At 42.5% G+C, this 27,073-nt stretch overlaps 1 protein-coding gene across 1 annotated transcript in view; it reads left to right on the top strand.

The window, feature by feature from the left end:
- Positions 1 to 19,362, top strand: part of OSBPL3 (oxysterol binding protein like 3) — a 201,347-nt gene extending 181,985 nt beyond the window's left edge. The window contains exons 18-24 of the mRNA XM_060156982.1: positions 2,142 to 2,205; positions 5,165 to 5,243; positions 6,887 to 7,031; positions 9,911 to 10,055; positions 13,576 to 13,702; positions 15,404 to 15,526; positions 18,958 to 19,362. Of these exons, the coding sequence (XP_060012965.1) occupies positions 2,142 to 2,205; positions 5,165 to 5,243; positions 6,887 to 7,031; positions 9,911 to 10,055; positions 13,576 to 13,702; positions 15,404 to 15,526; positions 18,958 to 19,054 (780 nt within the window). The 3' untranslated portion in view covers positions 19,055 to 19,362. The remainder of the gene's footprint in view (positions 1 to 2,141; positions 2,206 to 5,164; positions 5,244 to 6,886; positions 7,032 to 9,910; positions 10,056 to 13,575; positions 13,703 to 15,403; positions 15,527 to 18,957) is intronic.
- The last annotated feature ends 7,711 nt before the right edge of the window (positions 19,363 to 27,073 follow it).

Raw genomic sequence — 27,073 nt, forward strand, 5'->3', positions numbered from 1 at the left:
TATGGGACATATGTATACTTTATGGTGTGATAGGCTTGCTTTTATAATTCATATGGACAGTATATTTATCCTTGTATTATGGGATTTTAAATTATTACAGAAGAGTTTATAGTTTTTATATATTGTATTTTGCTTTGATGTTTATATTTAGCCAGACTTATAAAATGCCAAATTCTTGATAAAGGCTGTGATCTTTACATTTTTTACTATATAATTTCTGTGGGAATGAATATGATCTACTTTATAATAATCTACTTTAAAATATGCCTACATTGTGGGACAGGGGAACATTCCATAGCTCCTCTCCCCTCCACTCGGGGGTGGATAGGGCAGGTAGAGTGAAGAAGTGAGGGGTTGGTGTTGTCTTGCCCTAGTTTAGTTTTATATGATCCTGAGGCTTAAAAGTTAACTCCGCTGTTTTTGTTGAGAGCTAGTGGGAAAAGAAGGGAAAACAGGGGTGTAGCGGTTTGTGATATAAAGTATCTTCAGGGGGTTGGACTGAAAAAGAAGAAGATGAAGGAAAGCAGAGAGTTGCATTTTAGGAGTGAGGTTTCTAAGTCAGTGTTTGAGCTGAAAAGCACATAGGCACGGGGAGGGGGCTCACATTCTCAAGAGGCCTCTGAGAATTAAGACCATCAAGGGACAGTAAATGTGCACCTCCCACCTCATATTGGATCTGGGATTTATGTTCATCAAGACCTGAAAGATGCCTGCCCTGTTGACATCTTTGTCCCTACTTTTCTCCGAGCCAGGCTGGTACCATTGCACTCCCATCAGTTGAACGTGTGTGTGGTGTCACTCACGATGATCCTGTCCCTGCCGTTCTCCACCTGGAGGAGGGTCACAGAAGTGGTTCTTAAACTGTGTTCCGTGTTCACTGCAGTTCAGGGTCCAGAGCAAGGCGAGTGGTTGTGGATTGGTCATCCCCACTTCCTGCCACACCTGTTCACCTCAAGCCGGGTTCTGAGTATACTGAGTTGTTGATAAGATATGTTTGAAAACAGGGTGTGGCTGCTTAAGGATTTTTTTTTGTGAAACTTTTTTGAAAACCATCTGTAAACCAAAAATGCTGGGGTTTACCTCTACTTCCTCCCTATCAGTGTGTTTGGGAAACGTTACTGTTACTTAAGTCTTTCTAGTTTCAGTCTCCTCATGTATAATATGATGGCTTTGGCCCAAATGCCCTAAATGTAAGATACCTTTGCTAAGAACCAGCTTAGTCAGAGAAATTTCTGTAAACGCCGCTAGCAGCATTACTCTGGTTTTACTAATACCGAATTATGGTAACAGCACATATACTGCTCTCGTGCCTTTCCTGTTACTGAGATAATGAGGAAATTAACTGAGAAGTCTTTTCTCTTTAGCTTCTTCATTAGTGAATAAAACAGAAGTAATGACCTCAGTGATAAAAGGCAGGGAAATGAGCTACAGTCTCTGTTACACGGGACTCTCTTTTCTAGAATGTAATTTGCATATTTACTCAAGATATTTTTATGAACAAAAATTTTTTCTTAGCAGTTGACTAACATTTCTTCCATAATTGTTTAGCTTTTTTTTTTTTTTATAAAAACATTCTTTTTTTAAAAAAACTATCTTGGATTCGTCTTCTCGTCAGTGATTTAATAAAAAGTGGCTGGACTATGTGATGCAGAGTTTTCAAAAGAGTAAAATCTGCTGAGCCAAAGAGCATTTGTGTGTTGCTTAGGAATATTTACGTAACTAGGTTCGACTGTTTGACATCTTAATTAAAACATTTGTGGGTCCTTTCAGAATAGCATTGATTTTGACCTTGGCAGCTAACGTCAGATTAGATGATTTATAAGTGGGCAGTGTTTGCATCTCTGCTTTTGTTTTCATGTCTTTCAAAACACGTCTCTACCCTCATCACTCACCACTCGGCTGCTTTTTCCCCAGGCTTCTGGAGGCTTCCATTCACAGGCTTTTTCCTGACATATTTGAGCAAGACAGAGCTGACTATGTCAGGAGCACCCTCTTGAGGACAGACTTATTGAAGGGAAACTAAACAAGTTTCCGTTCAGTTCGACGCTGCAATCATATTACATCTCAGTGCAAGGGAGAAAGAATGGATTTCGTGAGACACAAAAGTTAATTGTTTGTTTCTTCGCCTTTGTTTCCATCAGGTCAGCCACCATCCACCTATTTCTGCATGTCACGCTGAGTCTGGAAATTTTGTTTTCTGGCAAGGTAATGTGCTCGTATATTTGACTTCTGTCCTTTTGTGTAATGGTATAATTTATTTCATTCAGGAACTACTGTAAACGCTTGTTAAGGTCAAAAGTGGGCCCTGGACTTGGGCCTCATTGGAAGCAACTGTACCACTTGATGTTCTTGCCTCTCACCTCTGAACAATAACTGCCGTTTGTCGACTTCAAAATTCAAGATTCTGGAGGATAACTTAGTTGTTCTCTTCTTTCAAAATCCTCAGTCTTTGTCTGGGCCACCACCATGGTTTATTGCTACAATTTTTCCTTTATCACATTCCGTGGCCATTTGAAATGCCTCATGTATTTCAAGACATTAAATATTTACGGTTATTTATCAGATTCTAGACAGCAGATGGTTCTTTTGCTTTTGAAGCTTTAAATTTTATTTCTGAAATTTTACATTGCTGACTTTTTTTTTCAGTTTGGGGTTGTTCCTGTATTCAGTTTATTATATTTTGAATTTGGGAAGGGATGGCTTGCTCTGAAGAATAAATAAGGCTGCAAATATTTCCTAAATGGATTAATTAATTTTGTTAAGTTATTTATTCCAAAGTCAGAAGGTGCTATAGAAAGAAAATTTGAGCATCCCAGGTTTTAGAACAATGAGCACATGTCAGTTTTTTAAAAGATTCTTTTCTGCTAACTGGTTAACACCTGATATGCCACACTGCCTTTTTTTAAATGCATCTATAAAATTTAAAAGATGAGAAAGAGTATTTTGTGGAAAAATTTCCTTCCCCCATTCCAGTTCGTAGCCATCCAGTTTCTCTCTCTGGATGCAATATTACCAGTTTAGGTTACAAGTACCATGGTTTCCTTTCTGAGTCTTTGCTACTAAAGTTTAAAATTGAAGCTTGACTGGAGACTTCTCTTTCACCGAAACCCTCTGGAAATAATTCCCATAAGATATCTAACCTCCTAATTGCTGTGTCATTGACCTTGTTAGCACTTTATTATTATTTTTTTAAGTTAGGTATTAGGTAATGGGAGGGGTCTTCTTCAAGTACTTCCTGTGTGCTCCTTACATCAATCAGAATTTTCTCCTCCACTCCCTTTGCTTCTTCATCAGCTTCTTCCTGGGCAATCCCGTGTCTCCATAAGACCACGACTGCCAAATCTTGCTTTTTTTTATCCACTTTGACATTTTCCTGCCTTTTGATTAGATTGTTTAGATCACTTACATTTATTGTGATTATCAACATAGTTGGTTTTAAATTTGGCCTCTTGTTATTTGCTTTCTGTTTGTTGCATCTGTTCTTTGTTCCCCTTTTCTTCTTTTTTTACGTTCTTTTGGATTAATTATTTTCTGTGATTCCATTGTATATCCTTTGTTGCCTTATTAGCTGTACTTCTTTGTTCCATTTTTTGGTTGTTACTTTAGGATTCATATTATATATCTTTAACATATCACAGTCTCCTTTCAAGTGATATTATGCTACTTAACATATAGCAAAGGCAGCTTACAAAAGTGTACTTCTATTTCCCCTTCCCCAACGTTTGCTATTGTGGACAAACATTTTACTTACATATGTTATAAACCCTGTCATACATTGTTACTAATTTGCTTTAAACAACCAATTATCTTTTGGGGGGTAACAGCTTATTGAGATATAATTTATAGGCTATACAACTCACCTAATTAAAAGGTACAAGTCAGTGGTTTTTCATGTATTCACAGAGCTGTACAATCATCACTACAATCAATTTTAGAACATTTTCATCACTCCAAAAAGAAACCTCTTTTCCCACCTTTTAGTGGCTCCCCCCCACCCCCACCCCCCACCTTCCAATTTCTGTCAAGCTCTTCCATCCTTAGGCAACCACTGATCTTCTTTCTGTCCCTAAAGGTTTGCCTAGTCCGGACATGTCATATAAATAGAATCATGTAATATGTGCCCAGGAGCTTCCTGGTCCCAGCCCACCTCTCTCCTGGACCACGGCCATGACCCCCTACTGTCCTCCCTGCATTCACCTTTGCTCCCCTATGGTCTGTGTATTGTCACCCAGCAGCCAGAGGGATCGTCTGCCTCTGCCCTTCTTTTTCTATTCCCTGTCTCTCTGATGGCACTATCATTCATGCAAGTTGGAAGAATCTGAGATCATCCACAAATTCTCCCCGTCTTTCACAATCAGCATCTAATTTGTCACCCAGTTTTATCTCTGCTTCTTTAATGGTTCCAGGATCATTCCCTTCTACTCCATCCCTACCACCCCTGTCCTGGTTCACTTCATCCTCTTTTATCCCTTGAGCATACAGGTCACCTGCTTCTCATCTCTCCTGCTCCTGTTCCATTCTCCATACTGCTGCCAATTATCTTGGCAAAGTCTGTATCTCATCACATCAATTCTCTGTCTAAACAAAACCTTATTTCCCCCAGTGCACCCAAATCAGACTTCTTAGCCAAGCTTGTAGGGCCCGCTGTTTTTTTGCACTCAAGCTGTTTTCCTACTCTTCTCTCTAAACAGTCTGAGACCCAGAGGACAGAACCACACCCTGTTCTCTCGTGTCTTCTCATGTCTTCTGCCTTAAACTGCTTTTTCTCTGCCTAGTGAACTGTTTATTCTTCAAGCCCAGTTTAAGCGGCCTCTTTAGACAAACCTCTTCTGATGCCTTCCCCAAGCATGTTGGGCTTTCCTTCTCTGGTTCCATTTCACCTTACAACATACCCAGTTGTGGCCCGTGCCTCTCTGGGGGGCCTTACTCGTTTTCACTTCTGTATGCCTTTCCCACTGTGAGTTCTTCCAAGGGAGGGACTTTATAATTTTAGTTTCTCTGATTCTGTTCCAGGTACTCAGTTGCTACTTACATTGAATAATAATGAATTTTATTATGAAGAGATTGTCCTGTATTGTGGTTGATCATTTATCCAGCCTAAGAACGCTTTGATCTACCTAGCTCGCCTGCTAAATATGTAATATTTGGTATTATTTCATTTCAGACATGAGATGGAAGAACAAATTCTGGGGCAAATCCATGGAAATTGTTCCCATTGGCACAACCCATGTGACTCTGCCAGCGTAAGTTCTCCTTCTGTGGTTAGGAACTTTATAGAATTTAGGGCCAAGGTTTAGGAACAGGATTCCCATTGTCCCCCGTGGTGCTGAGTGTGTTTTTTTCTGTTAATGTGTTTGACAGTAGCTTCAAATGTTCTTCATTTTGACAGTCTCACATTTTTGTTTTCTCTAATGGAAATGCTTCCTGAACACCAAAGTTCCCAAGTAGGGGCTTTAAAAAATACATTTCTACTTTCTAACACAATTAAGAATGATAATATTTCTTTAGCACTGTTGTCCTGCCTCGCTGTCAAAAAAATTTTTAAAGAAAGCTATGGCCTTGATCTTCAGGGATTATTGATACTTATTCATAAAGCGAAATGGTAATCATTATGGCCTCTGGAACGGGGCTACTGGGACTCCTGTGCTCACACCATTACTTACTAGATGCAAATCCTTGGGCAGGTTACTTAACCTTTCTGATCACCAGTTCTCTCATCTATGAAACAGGGATAATGAACCATCTACTTCATAAGACTGTTGCGAAGGTTAAGCAGATACGGAAAGCACTTAAAATAGTAATTGGCGGGCTTCCCTGGTGGCGCAGTGGTTGGGAGCCCGCCTGCCAATGCAGGGGACATGGGTTCGTGCCCCAGTCCGGGAAGATCCCACATGCCACGGAGCGGCTGGGCCCGTGAGCCATGGCCGCTGAGCCTGCCGTCCGGAGCCTGTGCTCTGCAACGGGAGAGGCCACAACAGTGAGAGGCCCGCATACTGCAAAAAAAAAAAAATAGTAATTGGCCCATATTATGTGTCATTTAAGTGTTTGGTCTTGTTACCATTATCCTCATAATTATTATTTAACTCCATAAGTCATATCTGAATACCTTCTCATTGTAAAAGATTTAAGATATATGTATCTTAAGAGTAATATGTAAAATATATATGTGTGTGTGTATGTATACAGACACACCTCAGAGATATTGTGGGTTTGGTTCTAGACCACTGCAATAAAGCAAATATTACAATATAGTGAGCCACATGAATTTTTTGGGTTCCCATTGCTTATGAAAGTTATGTTTTATATACTTCATAGACATGAAGGGAGCAGATGCTGTTGGAAAAATGCTGCCAATAGACTTGCTCTACACAGGGTTGCCACAGACCTTCAACTTGTAAAGAACGCAATAAAGCGAGATCTGCCTGTATACATATGTGCCTAAATATACACACCTACACGTGTATATACATAAGTATATATGTGCATGTGTGTGCCTGTATGTACACATTCGTGTGTGTGCACATGTATGTATGTGTGTAGAGAGCACATTGTGGAAAACCCCTCTACCCTCCCCTTGCCACTCTGCTTTCATAGTTCGGTGACTTTCGACACGTCTCCTCTAGCACAGGACAGAGTGGGTTGTTCCAGGAGACCTCCAGCTTCTAGTGGAGCCTCTGGCAGCCCCCTGGGTCTGACCTTCACCCACCTCCCAGCCTCCTGAGAGGGTGAAAGCTCTTAGACTGCCCAGCACGGCTCAGTCGGTGTTGGCTCCATTAATGAAGGAATGAGTAATTCATTACAGGACTTGTTTTTTAAGCAGCAGTGCTCCTTTGCATTAGCTGCTGGCTGCTCTGGTAGTTGTTACTTTCACTTTTTCTTCCTTTAGTTTTGGAGATCATTTTGAGTGGAACAAAGTGACCTCTTGCATCCATAACATCTTAAGTGGGCAGAGGTGGATCGAGCACTATGGAGAGATTGTTATCAAGAACGTGAATGATGATTCCTGCCACTGCAAAGTGAACTTTATAAAGGTAACCTGGGTGGCCTGTGAGCTCTGGCGCTGGACAGGCCTCGGCAGAGCTGGGCCTCAGGGCACAGGGTGTCTTGGGAAGTTTTTCACCTTCGCTTTTGTGCCAGTAGACAAGCAATGCCAGGTGCTCCCTGGTCCCAGCCCCACCTCTCTCACCTGGACCAGGGCCATGGCCCCTCCTGGCCTCCTTCCTTCCGCCTTTACTCCCCTATGGTCTGTCTTCAGTGTGGCAGCCAGAGGGACCCTGTTGAAACATGTCATCATGTTACAGTACGGATGAGCCTTGAACACATTATGCTAAGTGAAATAAGCCAGACACAAAAGGACAGATATGATTCCATTTATGTAAGGTACCTGGAGCAGCCGCATCCGTAAAGACAAAGTAGAATGGTGGTTGCCAAGGGCTGGGGACTGGAGGGAATGGGGAGTCATTACTTAATGGGTACAGAGTTTCAGTTTGGGAAGATGAAAAGTTCTGGAGATATATAAGGCAATGGTTACACAACATTGTGAACGTACTTAAAGCCACTCCATTATACACTTAGAAATGGTTAAAACAGTAAACATTATGTTATATATGTTTTACCACAATTTTTAAAAATGCAAGTCATGCCATATTTGACCAAAATCCTCTGACAATTTCCATCTTTCTCAGCAAAAGCCTGCAGAGTCTGCACTCCTCAGAGTCTGCACTCCTCACCCCCACCACCCCTCACTCACACACACACACACACACACACACACACACACACCCTACCCTCATTCTTCTCCAACCTCAACTCCTGCCACCCCTCGTTCCCTTTCTTGCTCACCATCCTTGAGCTGCACTGTCCTTCTTTTTCTCTCTCCATTTCCTTCTGCTCGGGCCCCTCTCCCCAGATCCTTCCATCCTCCTTGTTAGTCACACTCTATCGTACCCCATTTTCTTCAATGTTCATCACCATCTGCAGTTAGCTTGCTCGCTGTTGCTTTACTTGCTTATTTCTCTGCCCCACACCCTCCTTGCCATTCCTGACTCCAGAAAAGCAGAAGCCTGGTCTGTCTTGCCCACTGCTGTGGCCAATGCCTGGCAGTGGTGCCCAGCACACAGCAGAGGCTCATGAACATTCACAGATTCTCCTGGGGCAGAGAGCCTGGAATAGTCTGCTTACCTTTCCAGCTTTCCAAATTCCTTGATTTGAGCCCTCTCCCCAACTTCTCTTCCTCCTGAAATTCCCTCTTGTCCTTAAAATTCTCATGTATACAAAATGGCCTTAAAGTGCTACCTTCCTCAAGGAATATTTGCATTTAATTAAGATCAAAATCATAAGCCAAGAGATTAGGTTCTAACTGTGGAATTTCACACGGTACCTCTCTGCACCACCTGTAGCAGGTGGGGGACATTATGGAGAGGTGGATGGGGGTCTTTATTATATCCTATAAGTCAAACTGGGTTGTAGAGAGACCTAAAGCTGGTAGTGATTTGGCGTAAAATACAAATGACCCTGCCGTGAAAGCTTCATCTAAGCTCTCTACAAAAAGAAGCAAAGGCCACCTGGAGCAGGGACATAAATAACTGGGAGATAGATAGATAGATAGATAGATAGATAGATAGATAGATAGATAGATATCCAGGTGAGAGCCGCCTTGTTTTCAGAATTTTCCCCACAGAAGTGTGCTCCACTCCCATTTCTACCAACCACTTGGTACTCGTCCACTGAGGACCAGGGAACAAATTTTCATAGTGATGAGAGACGAACAGAATTAGAACACTAGACGTACCTCTGGTGTTGAAAGAGAATCTGAAAGCAGAGGCAGCCGTTGCCTGTGGAACGTGACTGCCTCCCTCTGTGGCTTCCCATCATTGGACTTGTTGGCAAATATCTTTAAAGAGGAAATCTGACTCCTGCTTTAGAATAAACTGAAGAGCCTGGACCGTGTTTGTTTCCCTGTCCCCCATCTTTACATGACTAGAGAACTCGCTGTTACCTTTCTGATTCAGCTCTGGGGTACTGCTGTACTCTGCCCTTCCTCCCATTTTTACCACAGACTTGGTTGGAATGGGGAAGCCAGTCTACCAGATATGGCCTGGAAATGTCACTCAACTTTATTGGTTTCCAAATGTGGATTCTGTTTTGGCTGAAAATAGTAGTAGGATTTTTTGACTTATGGAGTAATGCCTTCTGGTCTTTTGCAGAGATTTTTAGGGCAGCCATGTAATTGGGAGAAGTTTAAAAATCAACACTAGGGAGTTAGAGCTCTCTCTGCTGGCTGCAATGTGGTACTGTATATGTAAAACACACAAGGCTGAGCCAAGATGAGCTGATCTCAGACCAGGACCAATTCATAGTGGGAATACGGGTTGTATAAGGTTCCTATAAGTTAGGTGAACAGATCTGGTTTGGGGGAGGTGGGGGGAACTAATAGGAGGAACAGAAAATTGATTGGTTTACAAACTTGGTTAAAAAATTTGTTGGTTTACAAAGGATTGTCTAGTTCCTTCAGAGAAAAAATTACATGAGTTACATTTCTTTTAAACTACAGTAGTCAGAGCCCCAGTGACAGCCAGGAAATAGCTGTTCCGGAGGGGGTGCTAAGGGCCAGCCCCTGCTTGGTGGATGTATGAGAACTGAGCCTTTCCTTTCTACTATGCATGTAGTGAAAGTCGAAAAAAATTGTGTCTTACACAAATGTTGGTGGTTGAGTTACAAACTGTAAATAAAGTGCTAGCTTTTTACTTTTCATTAAATAATTAAAAGTATGATTAAAACAGAACCAGCAAACCATATGTAGCATAGAATCATTCATATGGTACTTTTTCTCTCCTCTTTTGTTTTCTCTTAATATCTGTAATAAATTGACCCCAAAACACTAAACAGATGACTCTCATTTGACTCCTAGGCAAAATACTGGAGCACTAATGCCCATGAGATTGAAGGTACAGTATTTGACAAGAGTGGAAAAGCAGTGCATCGGCTATTTGGGAAATGGCATGAGAGCATCTACTGCGGTGGTTCTTCCTCATCCACTTGTATCTGGAGAGCGAGTTAGTATCTGGTTAATCAGCCCCAAGCAAAAGGAGGCGGGACATGGCCAGAGGAACCGCACGTGGGTGGGCGTCAGTGTCCATTTGGTGTATCTAGCCTTTACCTGCTTTGAACTATGTTGGAGCTACCGGCCCATCTTTCATTCACCTAGTTATATCTCAGACTCATCCTCAAGCTTAACAATACCTCTGTTGGGTTGATAGGTCCTGGGTTCTTAATCCCAGAACAAAGCCATTGCTAATCCGTGGTCACTGTGTCTTCCAGTCAACACACATCATTCCTTCGCCTATACTGGACACTATGAAGGAGGAGTATCAATGAGGTACAAGAAGTCATTCTAGAGTAAAGATAAAGGGAAAATTCTTACTGGAAAAGTAGAATGACCTACAAGAGTTAGGGGTCCCCTAGACTCTCCCAATACCATAAGCCACTCCAGTCTCTCCTGTAATTCTAGAAGGATGCTAAGTGCTTGAAGCAGCTGAGGGGAAAAGGGGGAAGGAAGTCAAACCTTCATAATGGCTTAAAGCATTAGGATATGTGCTATGCACTTAACAACAAATGGCAGGGGGTGGCCCCAGGGTTGTTACACAGGCAGGGTACCTGTGTCAAGAACACAGGTCATTGAGGGCCCATCTGCCACTTCCAATATGGCGGTGATGTTTCTTCCCATGGATGCAAAATGGTTGCCTCGATTCAATATCATATCCCCCTGTGACAGCTCACCAAGCAGGGGAGAAGGGAGGACAGAAGAGCTTTCTTCAGTTGTAACTGTCTTTTCTCAGGAATGAAATATTTCCTAGGATCCTGCAGCAAATGTGTCTTCATATCTCATCAACCTGGAGTGGGTCCAAACCCATCCCTTAACCGATCCTGGGCAACTGGGTCGGCAGGAGAGATTCACATGAGTTTAGATTCATCCCCTAGGGAGTATACAGTGACACCCAAACAGATGAGTTTGCCATTAGCAAGTAAGAAAGGGAGATGACTGTAGAGTGGGCAAGCAACAATGTCTCTTTCAACGGGTAGCAGCCACATCTTCCACCGTCCCAGAGGTTGCCACGAAGCTAGAATGACTTGGCACCATGGCCGCCTTCCTAGCTTCAGAGGTTCAGAGGCACGCATGGCATTTTATGAATGAGACACTTGCTCTCTTTTGCTTAAAGAATGTATCACAGATGAGAGCTACCATCGGCTCTGGGTGTTACAGTAGTACCTTGACAACAGTGTGTAAGCTGTTATTCTAGTTGCTGTTGTTGTTATTCATCGACTTTATGTCTCTGCCTTGGCTATGAGCACCCCTGGCCTGTCTACAAGAAAAACTACTGTCTCCACTCTGGTGATTGGGAGACTGGGATGGATTTTTGAAGGCATAGTAGGAGGTTTGCTATTATTTTTATGCTTAGGATCCACAGAGAATTAGAATTAGACAAAGTGGACTTCTGAAGCTTCAGAAAATGGGTCTTCAGAAAAGTTCGTGGAAAGCATTTGTATATGTGGACAGCTAGAGCTAAGGCTACGAGTGGATCGGATTAGTCTACATTTGATTTATCCAATACGTAAATTTGGGTATTTTTAGCTTGACTTTTAGTTGTATTCATCCCCTAGGGAGTGTACAGTGATGCTAGGTGTTTGAAGCAGCTGGGGGGGAAAGGGGGAAGGAAGTCAAACCTTCATAATGGCTTAAAGCATTAGGATATGTGCTATGCACTTAACAATTAAATTAAAGTTAACAATTAAAGTTAGGGCAATACACCTGCATTAATCTGTTTGGGCTACTGTAACAAACACCACAGACTGGGTGGCTTAAACAGCGGAAATTCATTTGCTCACAGTTCTGGAGGCTGGGTGCTGGCAAATTCGGATTCTGGTGGGAGTCTCCTTCGTGGCTTGGCTGCCAGATCAGGGCCCACCCTTCTGACCCCATTTAACCTTCGTTACTCCAGAGGCCTCATCTCCAAAGACAACACTCTGGGGGTGGGGCTTTAACATATGAATTTCGAGAGAACATAAACATCCAGTCCATAACATTCCGCCCCTGGCCTCCCCAAATCATGTCCTTCTTACGTGCAAAATGTGTGTATTCCACCCCGGCAGCCCCAGAAGTCTTGACTCATTCCTGCATCAACTCTAAAGTCCAAAGTCTCATCCAAATATCATCTAAATCAGGTACGGGTGAGATTTGAGATATGATTCATCCTCTCCAGCTGTGAGCCTGTGAAACCAAAATGTGCTTCCAAAACACAGTGGTGGGATGGGCATAGGATAGACGTTCCCATTCCAAAGGGAGAAAGAGGAAAGAAGAAAGGGATGACAGGTCCTAAGTGAGTCCAAGACCTAGCACGGCAAATGCTGTTGATCTAAAAACTGGAGATCATCCTCATTGGCTCGATGCCCCACCCTCTGGGCCCACTGGGACTTTGCCTGGCTCCCAAGCCCCCCAAGGCTCTGGGTGGTGGCAGCCGGGCATGTTGAAGCTGCACAGCGGCCCTGCCATTTGAGAGGTAGTGGCAGCCTTGCCCCCTGAATCTGTGTAGTCTGGGCCTGTGGTGGGAGTGGCAGCCCAATGATCTGTGAATCACCTTCAGAGTCATTCCTCCCTTTCCTTGAAGGCAATGCATGTTTGCAGCTGCGTAGCTCTCTGGTTCCATCTGTAAAATAACAGTAGTCCAGCAGCCTTGCTTCATTCAGTCCCATTTTCTCTGTCCCCTTTGGTTCCAGCTGGCAGTGTTTCTGCCATTATAATCCCATCTCTATTCCTGGCTTCTGCTGAGGTGGTTTAAAATTAAAATATGTAAGATTTGGAGGGGCCAAGCATTGGTGAAAAGAAGAGCAGGACTGGAAGTAAAGAATAAAATTTATTGGGCTTCCCTGGTGGCGCAGTGGTTGGGAGTCCGCCTGCCGACGCGGGGGGCGCGGGTTCGTGCCCCGGTCTGGGAGGATCCCGCGTGCCGCGGAGCGGCTGGGCCCGTGAGCCGTGGCCGCTGGGCCTGTGCGTCCGGAGCCTGTGCTCCGCGGCGGTGAGAGGCCCGCGTACAGCAAAAGAAATAATAATAATAATAATAATATTTATTGACCTCTTGGTATGGGTCCAACACTATTCTAGGTACTAGACAGAGTTTCAGGAGAATTTGACATCTCTTAAATGAAAAATGATTCTCTAGAGTGAAAGTCTTGTTAGTCAGGAAAAGTGGACCTAGAGTTCTTTTTAACATGTTTATTTTAGTAACAAATTATTTTTATAACTTAAATTCTATAGAAACTTCTTGGTATTTAATAAATTTGCTGTAGGACCACACAAAGAAGGCCTTATGCTTGTAGGTAGCAGGAAGCTTATAGAGAAGAAAATTTATAGAGAAAAATTCAGCACCTCTCTGTGAGCCAGAATATTTTAATAGAAATGGAAGAGTTTAGAGCCGAGAGAGAAAAATTGTAGCTGGTCTGAGATGAAAAAGGTGAAGGAATTAAAATGTGATGTGAATGCAATGCAAGTCAGTGATGAATGATTTCTTTTTCCTTTAGATCCCATGCCAAAAGGCTATGAGCAATATTATGGCTTCACACAGTTTGCACTGGAATTAAACGAAATGGATCCATTGTTAAAGTCTTTATTACCACCTACTGACACTCGATTCAGGCCAGACCAAAGGTAAGGATTTTTTTCAGATCTTTATCTCCAGAGATGTGAAACTCTTTGTAAAAAGTCTTGGTAACATCTCCCAGGCCACCAAAGGAGCCTAAGAGAGAGAGATTCTGTCATCAAGAGCAGAGGTCTAGGGAGACTTTAAGCCATCTTGTGGAAGGAACGGAGCCCAGCTTAGATCTGTGTGTGGCATGACCTTTATTCACCAGTAGAACCCCATTTCTATTGGAAAAAGAAAAAGTCTTTTTTTTTAAAGAGTTTCACTGCATACAGCAATAAGAAAAACTTACTCTGTATTTGAAAGAGTAAAAGCATCCAGCTCCCCACCCCTCGAATTTAACTTATTTTGATGCACTGAAATCTAACTGCTGATCCTAGGTTTGCTGCTGACGAGCTGTGTCGCATACGCTAAGTCTTCTAACCTTTCTCAGCCTCAGTTTCCAACTCTGTAAAACAGAAAGAAGAATCTCTCTCCTAAGACCTTTCTAATTAAGACTCAAAACCAAGAAGGCAAAAAATAAAATAAAATAAATAAAATTTGACTTTATTTTTAAAAAACCCAGCACCCTTCTTCGTGGTAAAGTAAATAAAATGTATACCCAGAGTCAAAAGATTAACAACTGAGAAATCTATACTTGCAGCTCACTTCATGAATTGGTTCTAGAAATCAAGATCAATCCATTAAAAAGAAAAATAGACATAGGGAAATGAACAGTTCACAAAATAGGAAATGCAGGTAGCCCTTAAACATATGAAAAGATGCTCGGTCTTACTCAAAAAAACCCACAAAATTTTAAAACCACGCTGTCATACCATTTCTTTACCTATCAGATGGCAAAGACTCAAAAGTTTGATGCACTCTGAGGCCACAGGGAAGAGGCACTTCAGTAACATTGCTGGTGGAAACGTGAATTGCTGTAATCCCCATAAAGGGCAGTTTGGTAATAGATATATTACAAACTCACACTTTAACCCAGCAATTCCACTTCTAGAACTGTCTCCTGAGAGATATACTAACACATGTGCAAAATGACAGATATATACAGTCCTTCACTGCAGCATTAATTTTAAAAATTAATGTAAAAAATTGGGAACATCCCAAATGTCTATCAATAGGGAATTGTTTAAAATAAATGCAGGTGTATCCAGACAATTGAATATTATATATCTATTAAAAGTGAAAAGATCTGTGTACTACCAAGAATCAGCTCCAAGGTATATGGTTAAGTAAAAAGTAAAACAAAACAAGATACCAAATTATGGACAGTATGTGTTGCCTGCTTCCGTTTATGTTCTTAAAAGGGAGGGAGGGGTAAAAATGTATATTAATGTGTGTTTATATACGAATCAGGAAGCTCTAGAAGGATGCACAAGAAACCGGTAACGGTGGATTACCTGCGGTGGGGGGGCGTGAACGTGGGTGGGATGGGGAGGAAACAGGTAGAACTGGAGGCGGGAATGAAAGAGGGAGATTTTACCCCAAATTCCTTTTCATAGGTATAATTTTTTGAACCATGTCGGTATCACCAGTTCAGAGCACAATACTGTCCCTCATTACCTGCAAATAATGTTTTAAGGGTTGAGGAGGGGGCTTATGTATAGGAGAGTATTCTGCATATCCAGTGTTGCACACATGCAGTTCTAATAGTAATGATTGTTACATTTCTTTGGTGTTCTATTCCTTTATCTTTTTCCTCAATGCCTCAGGTTTCTAGAAGAAGGGAGCTTAGAAGAGGCCGAAATACAAAAGCAGAGGATTGAACAGCTGCAGAGAGAAAGGCGGCGGGTCTTGGAAGAAAATAAGGTGGAGCACCAGCCGCGGTTTTTCAGGTATGTGTGCAGCTGGGGTCGTGTGGGTCATTGTTGGCAGGCACTGGTGACGCCTGACGCTTCTGGTGCGAAGAGAACAGACAAGGGTGTCCCGTCCCCACGAGAGAGTGTTCTCGGCCCTTTTCCTGCTTCAGAGTGGTGACATCCCTCCTCTGTGAAGGCCCGACTTTGTGGGGACACTGTCCCCAGGCTGCCCCGTGCAGCCCTCCTTTTTTGCGTTCCTTGGTCTCTCCCAGGGCCTCTCCCAGGACTTTGCAGAGAGGTGCTCAGTAAGTGCTTGTGGGAGAAGCAACGAGACCAACCACACCCAGCTCCCAGTACCAGGCCAGCTTATTCAAGCCATGTCTAAGGTTGGTCCCCCAAATGGGTAGATTCTACACAGTGATGGAGATAATTAGCTATCACCCCGTTCTTCACCAAACTAGAACTTCCAAGTAATCTAATTCTTGAATTGCAGAGGTTCCAATATACTAGGGCTTGGATTTGGAACATTTAGTATTATTTTTAAAATAGCTTGCTAGGAGGGTCTCGTTAAGAACAGACTGAAAGATTTAGAAGGGGCGTCAGAGATCATCCGCACTTCACCCCCTCTTTTATTTTAACTGCAAAGAAACGAAGGTCCAGGGGACATAGGTGATCTGTGGAGAGACCCAGTGGAATGTCCCAGACTGGGGCCTGGCTCTCTTGACTACAGGCCAGGGCTTGATATGGTTTTAGGGGTTTTTAGTTTGTTCATTTTTTAAAAAATCAGCAATGGAACAATCACAGGTAGAAAAGCAACCAGCTCCTGCCCTACCTATTCCTCCCAATCTTCTTTTCAGGATTTTGTTGTTGTTTGCAGGGATGTTTTGGTTGTTATTATTTTTTTATTTTTTATTTTTTTTGCTGTACGCGGGCCTCTCACTGCTGTGGCCTCTCCCGTTGCGGAGCACAGGCTCCGGACGCGCAGGCTCAGCGGCCATGGCTCACGGGCCCAGCCGCTCCGCGGCATGCGGGGTCCTCCCGGACCGGGGCACAAACCCGTGTCCCCTGCATCGGCAGGCGGACTCTCAACCACTGCGCCACCAGGGAAGCCCTTGTTATTATTTTTTAATGGGCAACAGAAACACGTTTAGGAGGATTTAGCAACTAATCTATTAGCTGCATCAATAAAATTATATATTTCCAAAACAGCAAAATAGCAACAAGTTATGTTTTATCTCCAAAGTATTATGTCCTTTCCCCTAAAGTTGATGTGGATTTTGATCATTTCACAAACTCAGAATATGAGTGATTGAAGATCAGTAGGCCAGAGTTTTATCCCAGAATATTCATAACTTCATTTAAACATTTAAAAAATAAGACACCTTAAATTATTTTTTTTTTATATAAACGCAAGGGATAGGTAAATGGATAGACTAACAGACTGATCAATTGATTTTGGTAATATCTGTTAAAGAGGTTCATTACAGTATTTTTAGGATCACTAAAAATTGTGGACAACCAAACTGTCTCAGGAGATAGATAAGGAGATTTATCAACTTGATCTGAAGTAAAAACCTCAAAAATGACTTCACACAGTCTGTGGAGCTCTGTGGGAAATGAACTAACATGTAAATGCAAAATATAAAATGTTATCTGGGCTGTCACTGCAACCGTGTAAGAATTAGGTCTGGAATGGACAAGGACTGAACACAGCTGCAGTTCTTTTTCCTCTTGATTGTCTGTAAAATTATCAGAGTATTAGATGTGGCAAGTAAAACTGTGAGAAAAGGTGAGAATTGTTCAGCAGTAGCAGTCCGGGAACTGTTCCAATTAGACGCTGGCAGAGATGACAGAGGAGCATGGGGACTTGGACGTTTCCGTTGACACTCACTGAGGAGCCACGAAAACATCACTGGAAATTTCAAGTGGAAACTACAGCTCTGGCAGCGATAGTCGTCTTTGTTTCATAGTAAAGTATCTGATATGCAGATTGATTTATTTTTAAACACATCCCTTTATTGGAATAGAAAAACAATTGTGATAAAAATCTATGATCCTGAGAATGTGGAAAAATAGGCACTCCTCACTTTTGTTTCTAAAGCATATGACAGTATCAGTCAACATTACAAGTGCGCAGAAGTTCAGTTTATAGGAATTTTTAATATAACTAATCCCTTGCACATACAAAATAACATATGTTTTGTTTATAATAGCTAGAGGTTGAAAACAACATCCTCAGTGCCCACCAGTAGGGTACTTGTTAAATCATGGTCCATCCCCACAATGGACTATCATGCACCTGCTTAAAAAGAAAAAAAGGAAGCCCTTTTTGCCAAAGTCACCAAACTTCTCCTGCAAAGGGCAAATGGTGAATATTGTTAGCTTTGCAGGCCATGAGCCCTCAGTAGTAATGACTCAACCCTGCTGTGCAATGTGAAAGCAGCCATAGACAATACTTAAATGAATGGGCATGATGTGTTCCAGTAAAATGGTATTACAGAGATAGGCTGAAGGCTGGATTTGGCCCTTGGGCTGTAGTTTGCTGACCTTATTGTAACAATGGAAAAGGATCTCTAATACATATGTTATATATATAAACTCAAGGCTTCCCTGGTGGCGCAGTGGTTGAGAGTCCGCCTGCCGATGCAGGGGACACAGGTTCGTGCCCCGGTCCGGGAAGATCCCACATGTCGCGGAGCGGCTAGGCCCGTGAGCCATGGCCGTTGAGCCTGCACGTCCGGAGCCTGTGCTCCGCAACGGGAGAGGCCACAACAGTGAGAGGCCCGCGTACCGCAAAAAAAACAAAAAAACTCAAGGGGTGGAAGACCATCCAGGGCTACCATTGAATGAAAAATAGGAGAGGAGTGGAATGTGAGTGTGCATGCGTGCACGCTCACACACGTGGAATTTCTCTGAGTGAAGCTGCTAAGATCATTGTCTCTGCAGAGAACTGGGAGGCTGGGAGTAGGAAGAAAACGTTCAGCTCTCCACTCTTTGGTACCTTTTGAATTTGGATCTATGTAATATATTATCTATGCATAGAGTAGTGAACCAAGACTGTTCACTCCAGGCTGTGATTCTAATCCCTTCCAATTCCTTTCCTTTTTACTGTTAATTGATCACTTGATTTGAACAACGTGATTGATTTGTAACTTTTACGTGGCCATACCCAGGTGGTGGCTGTCATCCCAGCCCTGTTTTCTGTACGACAGACTCTACCCTCACCCACTTCTCTCAGAAGCACCCATTTCTCACAGCCTCTAAGTTGGAGAAGTCAAAGTCGGAAGCAGCAAAACGGTTTCCAGGCTTCCTGCTCCCTCGCTGGTCCAGTACTGGACCACAGGGACAGGGGTGCAGGTGCCAGTGATAAGCTGGAGAGGGCGGGCGGGGGAGGAACGGGGTGAAAAGGAGACAGAGACTACGACAGTCTTGTCACGAGCCTTCAGCAAATTCTTTCACTTTCACAGGAAATCCAGCGATGACTCTTGGGTGAGCAGTGGCACCTATTTGGAACTTAGGAAAGATCTTGGTTTTTCCAAACTGGACCATCCTGTCTTGTGGTAAAAGAGGAAAGAGCGATACATCTTTGTACTTCTCCCGTGTTTGCTTTCTGAAGCCACAAACCTGTGTCTGTATATTTAAACAACATCACCTAGAACAATCACTTGTGCTTCCTGGCTTAGTGTTGTATTTAAGTATATATTTTCTTCAGTAGGTTTCTTTACAATTTCAAATGTTATCACAACTGTTTATATGAATGTAGAACACCTTGAGATTTCTTTTTATATATAAACTATTTAATAAAAATGAAAGATTGAATGTTAACATGTGGGTTAAAAAAGAAGCTTTAACACTAATTTTCCAAAGGTTAGGAAAATTCTAATTAAATGTATGCCTTATAAAATTATGTTGGAAAAAAAATCCATCTTTCCCAGGTGCGTTAAGAAATAAGAATACGAAGGGTTACTCACCTGTGTGCAAGCTGCCCAGGTTTAATGTGGTAGCTCAGATATCTTTTTGCCTCAGACAGCTTTTGAATTGCTCACGAAGAACAATTCTGCTGGTACTGGAGTCTGAAGAATATTTGCATTTGCGTTTTCGTGCTTGGGGGAATGGTATGCGATTAGTGGGGTGTATGTTTTTATATAAGATGGAGATGGCAGCTTCTCAAAGAGGAAGCATTCGAACTCATCCCTCCCTATAGTTTCATTGCCTTATGTGCAAAATTGTACCGTTACTCAGAAAAATTGATAATCCGAGAAACCCCTGTTAATTAAATGTCAAAATGAAATCCCAGGCGGACAGTAGGAAATTTCTCCTTAGTGAGAGCTGAATCCATTACAAGTTAAGAAACTGTTTTCTGCTTCCCACCCCACCTCTAGCCTCCTCCGCTGTTTGACCACATCTCTGTTGAATATGGAATGTCCCAATTTAGGGTAAAACACAGGTGCATTCAACATGGCAGTTTGATTTTCCAAAAGTTTAGCAAAGTAACTGATTGTTTTAAATAATTCAACATGTTTTTCTTAAATAGTGTTTTGGTATTTTCTACCTCTCAATAAGCACCATATTTTAGATCTTGTATGAAAAGTTTGACCACCTGCCTTATAGACAAATGTAGAGAATTGATGCTCTTCCTTTGTGTTATATCCTGGTAAAACTTTAAGTGTCTTATCGCTTTCCTACACTTCTTATTCATATCACTCTTTTGTGAGTTTTGCAGCAGTCTTGAATAATACAGACTATAACTACTGAAAGGAGAAACTTCGCCTTTTTAAATGTGTTATTTCCAATTACTATAATAGAATTTGTGCAGTAGTTGAATTGTGTGATCAAAGCAATTCTAACTTCTGCCCAGATTACTTTAAAACCAAAGCCTACGTTTGAAGCCTTTTCCTCTAAAGTCCATGACGATTTTATGTAATATCAAGTAAAGTGGTGTGTAAAAAGATTTCTCCAGAAAACATTTTTAGGTATTTAAATAATTTCAGAGAATGCTATGAGTGAAAAGTAGAATAAATAATGGAAAAAAGAATGCATGATTTTTCAATGTCACACCAAATAACTAGTTGGAGAGTATTGCACTTTCAAAATGGAGAGTTATTTAAAGCGGGTCAGTAGCCTTTTGGAATCTGCAAGTGACTAGCATTTTAAAACAATACACGACTCATTAAATATTGCTTTCATCCATTCCATGTATCAAGACGTCAAGATGAACACAGTTCGAATATCATTTCCATTTCTAAGCAGTTAACTGACCCAATCAAATTCTTTGGTTATGTGCTTTGTTCTTTTCTTTTCAAACATGTATCTAAATTCTGCTCTCACAGACAGGAAGAAGCAGGCTGTAGATTTTAAGGATACTCCAGGGGAAAACAAATCTAGTTTTCACAGTGTAAAGGTAAATGTAGAACTTGAGTACTACTGACTGTTATAGGCCTACTCCAGGGGCTGGCTCAAAACAAAACAGAAAGAAAACATGCAGCCTGAATGGACGTAGCTTTGTCATGCAGTCTTTGGAAAGTCTTTAATTGTCCTGATGCTGTTATTTCAGTTGATCTTATGTTTCAGTTTGTAATCACGAGGATCAAGGGACCAAATATCACCTTTGTAGTCATCTTATTTGAGATGGGAGTGGGGCTGAATTTGAATATGTATGCAAATTTTAAAGTCTATTAGTACCTACATCTATAAAGGGCTTTTCTGAAATTTAAGCAGCTTGGTGATGCATCCTATTATAATCCTCAAATTCCCTTGCTCTCACCTAATTTGTATCTCAAGGACATTTTATATTCTTAGGATGAAGAAAACAGAAACATGGCATTGTTTGGGAAGAATTGAGGTAGAATTGACTTTGGATTTTGAATCTCCCGATTGCATAATGCCAATCACTGCATCACTTGAGGTACATGTTGTAACCTCCATTTCATTCCTTATCATCCCATCCCAAATGTATGGTGAACTGCACAGCTGTTCTTGGAAATGGGACCTTGTACAGTCAGCCACGTTACACTTCCAGTGTTCCTGTTGCCCCTGCCAGTTATCTGAAGCTGCGGGACATGCTTCAGGAAGGAGCCACCGTCTCCAGGGTAGCCTGGCACCAGGTTACTCCCTCCCCAGGCCCCAGAGCCTAGGCTGGTATTTCCTGGAGTCAAACTCAATAATCAAAGCCTCAGTGCAGCTCCTCCATGCCATGCACCTCCCAGAAGCCAGGCTGGTTCTGGAACTAATTAAACACATGGAGTTCACTTTAGGACAACCGTCCGTTATGTATCAGGTCCTCACAGAATGCCCAGAAAGCCCTCATGGCCTCCTGTGCTTCCTGTGAGGTTCTCTGGGAGAGAAAAGTAGACAAACCAACTTTTAAAAAAATATATTTGCTTCATTTGGGCTGCTGCTTTTCTCACATTCTACCTTTAACTACTTCCAGTAAATCATTGGCTTGGGCTTCGCGAGCGCTATCCATCTGTATTCCTCAGACTTACGATGAGTGGTCTTAGCCTACTATTAACAACGTCATCCCGAAGAGAAAAATGTTAAAGTATACAGTTTTTATTTGGCTGTTGAAACTTGTCGTAGGTCTACTGCATACTCTGTAAGTTATGCCTTCCAGCTATCACAGGATTTCCTCAGAGCTTTTAGTTATGAGTAGGAGCAATAAGCAGTTGTTCTTATGATCTTAGGAATGATAGTTCCAATGTATTGGCGTAATGTATTTGAATGTCTTTAATTTTGATATTAACATTGGCATACCTCTATTTTTGCTACCAGATGACAGCTATTTTCATGTGCTCAATTTTCCCTACATTGTATTCATCTGTTGCTTAGTGTTTGTCTTTACTTTTCTGTGTTGGAAATAGATATATATCACATAAGTCTGCAAATTGCAGCAGTCTGAAATGCAAACCATTTTCAGAGACTTTGGTTTTGAGGAATGCAATGATCAGGAGTTGTTAATTTATTTTATTCATGATGATTTTATCTTCCTCACTTACCCTCAGAGGATACTATTTTTTTTAATGGATATTTGTCAATCTTTCATCTAACCATTTATAAGATTATTTTCTGTTTAAAATCCCAGCCTGCCACCCATCCCCTTACGCCTCCCCCAAAAGCTCTGACTAATTTGTTTTTCCCCCTCGTGAAGCTAGTTGACTGTGAATAAATAACATGGAAAAAGGCCTCTCCTGTCGTTGTGTTTTCAGGTTAATGGGCATATGTGGCTGCTGAATGGACAGAGCAAGACTCTAGCTGAGACTTTGCTGAGGGAGAAACACACAAGATTAGCTCAAGGGATGGGGTTGGAAATAAAAAATACCCCAGGACATAAAGAAGCCTGGAAACTTTGGCAAAAGTTGCCATACTTTTGGTCTGAACATTTCCAAGGTGTACTGCAAATGTAGGTCCCCCAGCCTTTGGGACAGGGGACCTGAGGCAGCTAGAGCCCCAGACAGCCCCCAAAGAAGCCCTGTCTGTTCAACCCAGCGTGCTATGGAAATATTATTTTCTGTGTGTCCTAACATGAAAAAGGAAAATGCCGACTAGTCACACAGATTTAATGGCCCTTACGAATGGCTGACTCATCTCCCACACCCAACTTGTGTCCTTTGCAATGCCCCAAACACTTAACCTTCCCTGAAGTCCCATTCGAGTGAGTTCCTATATTTATGGTGTTACGCACGCACTGGATCTCAGTTACACACATAAGGTCACATCTCTGCCTCCCCCAAAGCGCTAAAGAGACAACCAAAAGCAATTCATGAACCTTGATTGGATCCTAGCTTAAAAGAAAAGAAAAACAAGCTATAAAAGACATTTTGAGGGCAATTAGTGACATTTGCATATAAACATCATGAAATTATTGCTAATTTCCATATATGTATATGATATTGCCTGTTGATCCGTATCAAATCTGCCGTCGAAGAAGGATTGACATTATTCCAAATAATACGAACACTAAAGGAAACCTTAAAAGGCAACCTCAGGCCATTTTAACGTGCTTGGCCATTATTGGAATAGATATTAAAGCATCCTAAGGTGTTGACTTTGAGGAAGCAATGAAATTTGAAGGTACAAGTTTTTGGCCTTTAGTTTAGGAACTCAGTCGTATTATTTTCCAGTCATACTGATGGAATACCTGCACTAATATAATGTCCATCAGTGACCAGCGAATCAGGACATCATGGTCCTAGCTGACACCAGTCAGGAGTTTCTTATTATGGACTAATTAGTTGGAGTCCCTGCAGGAAAGCGAATCCCACTCCGTAGCTCAGGAGATTTAAATGAAGGGCTACTTGCAGGGCTGTTAGCGGGATTAAGGCATATCAGCAACAGCTGGAAGTTGTAACCGCCCCTGCAGGAGCTGGAGCTCCGAGGAGGGAAGGGTGGTCAGGAGCTCTAGTGGAGGGACGTTCGGCCTCTGCCAGAAAATCCGGTCGAGCGTCAGGAAGAGGTCTCCCAACCTCGGTCTCCTCTGGCCGCCATTCTCCCTGGTGGCTGAACTCAAGTGGGTACAAGCCCCGAAGTGCAGGAGGAGGCCCCGGGCCAACAGAGAAACAAGCACCTGGACCTTATATTCACCGGCATCTTCACGTCTGAGCTGTCAGAGGAATTTTCAGTAAGTAAATAGGCTTCAGGGCCAGTTTTTTTTTAGAGGATAGAATTTATTTTGGCTCCCAGTTATTTTACCAAGGATGAATTATGATTAACTGTGCTTTTTAAAAACTGGTTCTCCATGATATTACTGTTGTTGTAACACTTTTAATGAGTTAAGGGCAGCCTCTCTTTATTAAATGCCATAGTTTAAACAGGTATCAGGCTGGGAAAAACATGTCAGCTTAAGCAGCAGTTCTCAAATTTGGCTGATGTCCTGGGGGGTTTCACACACACACAGACAGACACACACAGACACACACTCACACACACACACACTTCCTCTGGGTGGTACACACACACACACACACACACACACTTTCTCTGGGTGGTACACACACACACACTTCCTCTGGGTGGTACACACACACACACACACACACACACACACACACTTCCTCTGGGTGGTTCAGACCCAGACAGCCTCACACAGTCTGTTGACCAGCATTTGCTCACCACAGAGCAGGCACACCACTTTCTAGTTTCGTGATTGTTCTAGGACTTAGAAAATGGCATGTTGGTAAGAACTATGTGTTTCTTTTCATGACATTTCGCTCATTGCTTTTGTGCTTTATTTGAGATGTAAAGTTAGGGGCCTTGACACTCGTGGGTACTTTAACACAGGGGTCCCCAACCCCCAAGTCCTGGACCAGTACCTTCCTTGGCCTGTTAGGAACTGGCCACACAGCAGGAGGTGAGCGTGGGACGCTTCCTCTACCACTCCCATCGCTCGCATGACCGCCTGGACCATTTTCCCCCTCAACCATCCGTGGAAAAATTGTCTTCTACGAAACCAGTCCCTGGTGCCAGAAAGGGTGGGGACCGCTGCTTTAACAAGGGCCTGCAGATAGGGAGCGAGTAGCAGCTGCTGTGAGGGATACTTTCTTTGAAAAGTATATACTGAGCCAGGAATGGTCCCAGACACGGGCGATACATGGCCTTCCTCCTTGAGAAGCTTCCAGTCTTCTGGGAAGCCAGTGGGTCAGTGAGAAACTGCAGTACGTAAGAAGGCTCTTGGATGTGGTAAGAGGATGCCCACGTGATGAGGGGAGAGGTGACGGGGCTCAACCACACTGCAGACATGGCCTGAGAGGAGGGCCGGATCACAGAGCCAGTGAAGGGAAGTGGCCAGGGAAGTCTGGGGGAGGGGGGAGAGGAGGCATGGGTGACTCAGGCCAGTTAGACCACGGTACCGCTTCCCAACCAGTGTCACAATGAAATGTTTTGATGTGTCACAATACCTGGTGTTTCCTCAGCCTGGAGCCATGAGACAAGGGTGGGGAGAAGAAGCAGGCAGCGCCCAGACATCCGGGGGGGGCGAGGGAAACGCCCGAGGACCCCACTCTTCTACCTCTGCGGCAGGGTCACATAAGCTTCCACCTCCAGTGTCCCCTCCCCATACATCCAAACACAGTGTAGTGAGGGAAACGGAGGCCAAGCCTGGGAAATCTAAGAGGTTCACCATGTCTCCAGAAGTGACTGAGAATTTCCAGAGCAGATTTTCTAAATTATCAGATTAGACTAAGTTTTTTTTTCCTAATTTTTTATTGTGGTAAAAAAAATTTTATTGAGCTATATTTGATGTATGGCACTGTGTAAGCTGAAGGTGTACAGCATAATTGACTTATATTTATTGTGACATGATCACCACCCTAAGTTTAGTTGACATCCATCTTCTCATATAGATACAAAAAAGAAAAAAAAATGTTTTTTCTTATGATGAGAATTCTTATGATCTACTCTCTTAACAACTTTCAAATATACCATACAGCAGCATTAGTTCTAGTCATCATGTTGCTTATTACATTCCCAGTACTTATTATCTCATAACTGGAAGTTTGTACATTTTTGGGTGTGCAGGTCAGTGGCATTAAATGCATTCACGTTCTGCGACCGTCACCACTCTCCATCTCCAGAATTTTTTTCATCATCCCATACTGAGATCCTGTACCTATTTAGACTAAACAACATTGGACCTTGAGTTAATTTTTTTCTTACTAACCAATAGGTGAAGGGCTTGTGAGGAAGACCAGAGCAGTTACTGACAAGATGAAAGAATTGCGTTTCTCTCAATTCTGAGTTATAGTGTGTGATAATTTTTCAAACTCACCTCCAAAGCCTCACCACAACCCCATTTAGGAATCCGCATTTAACAGAAGTGTTCACTGAGGACCAGAAGTTAAGCAATTTGACCAAACTCTCCCAACTCCTTAATAGAGTGGGAATATGAGTGCATGTCCGACGTGTTTCAAAACCCAGCTCCTTCTGCTACAGATTGAAATATGTGATCCCAACAACCTTTTCCTTTCCAAGAACTTGTTCTCTAATTTTAGTCCCAAAGGTTTCCTTAGGTCTTTGAAGCTGACACAGGGAGCTCATTGGACAGGAAAAGAACCCTGGGATGGGACTTGGGAACCTAATTGTAGTTAATGGTGAGAACTTGTGTAGGTCACTTATCCTCCGCAAATCTCACTTGCCCCCAACATCAAATGAACAGATTGTTATGAAATTTCTCTCTGTGCTGCCATGTTGTGATCTCAAGAATAGGTAGAAATGTTCTTTGGTCAATCAATAAATATTCATGAGCACCAAACGCATGCCAGACCTAATCCCTGCCCTCACGGAGCTTACCTACGGATTGCAGAATCTGCCCTAAATTATTCTTTTCTATTCTATCCTGAAAATGGGAAATATTTAGCCATATAGCAGAATTACATTGCTTACTTAGAAAGTACTGTCGGCTTCTGAATCATGTTTTGTGAAATCAAAATGATCCGAGAGTGAACAACAGGCTTCAAAGCCTATTGATACGGTCCTTTGCCTACACATTCATCAAGCCAACAATACAGGGAATACAGGGAGATTTTAAAAATTAAGTTTCTGTTCTTGTGGAGCTTAGAGTCTGTTGGGACAGAGGGTGGGGGCCAGGGG

The sequence above is a fragment of the Lagenorhynchus albirostris genome, chromosome 8, assembly GCF_949774975.1.
Source record: "Lagenorhynchus albirostris chromosome 8, mLagAlb1.1, whole genome shotgun sequence".
Classification (NCBI taxonomy): Eukaryota; Metazoa; Chordata; class Mammalia; order Artiodactyla; family Delphinidae; genus Lagenorhynchus; species Lagenorhynchus albirostris.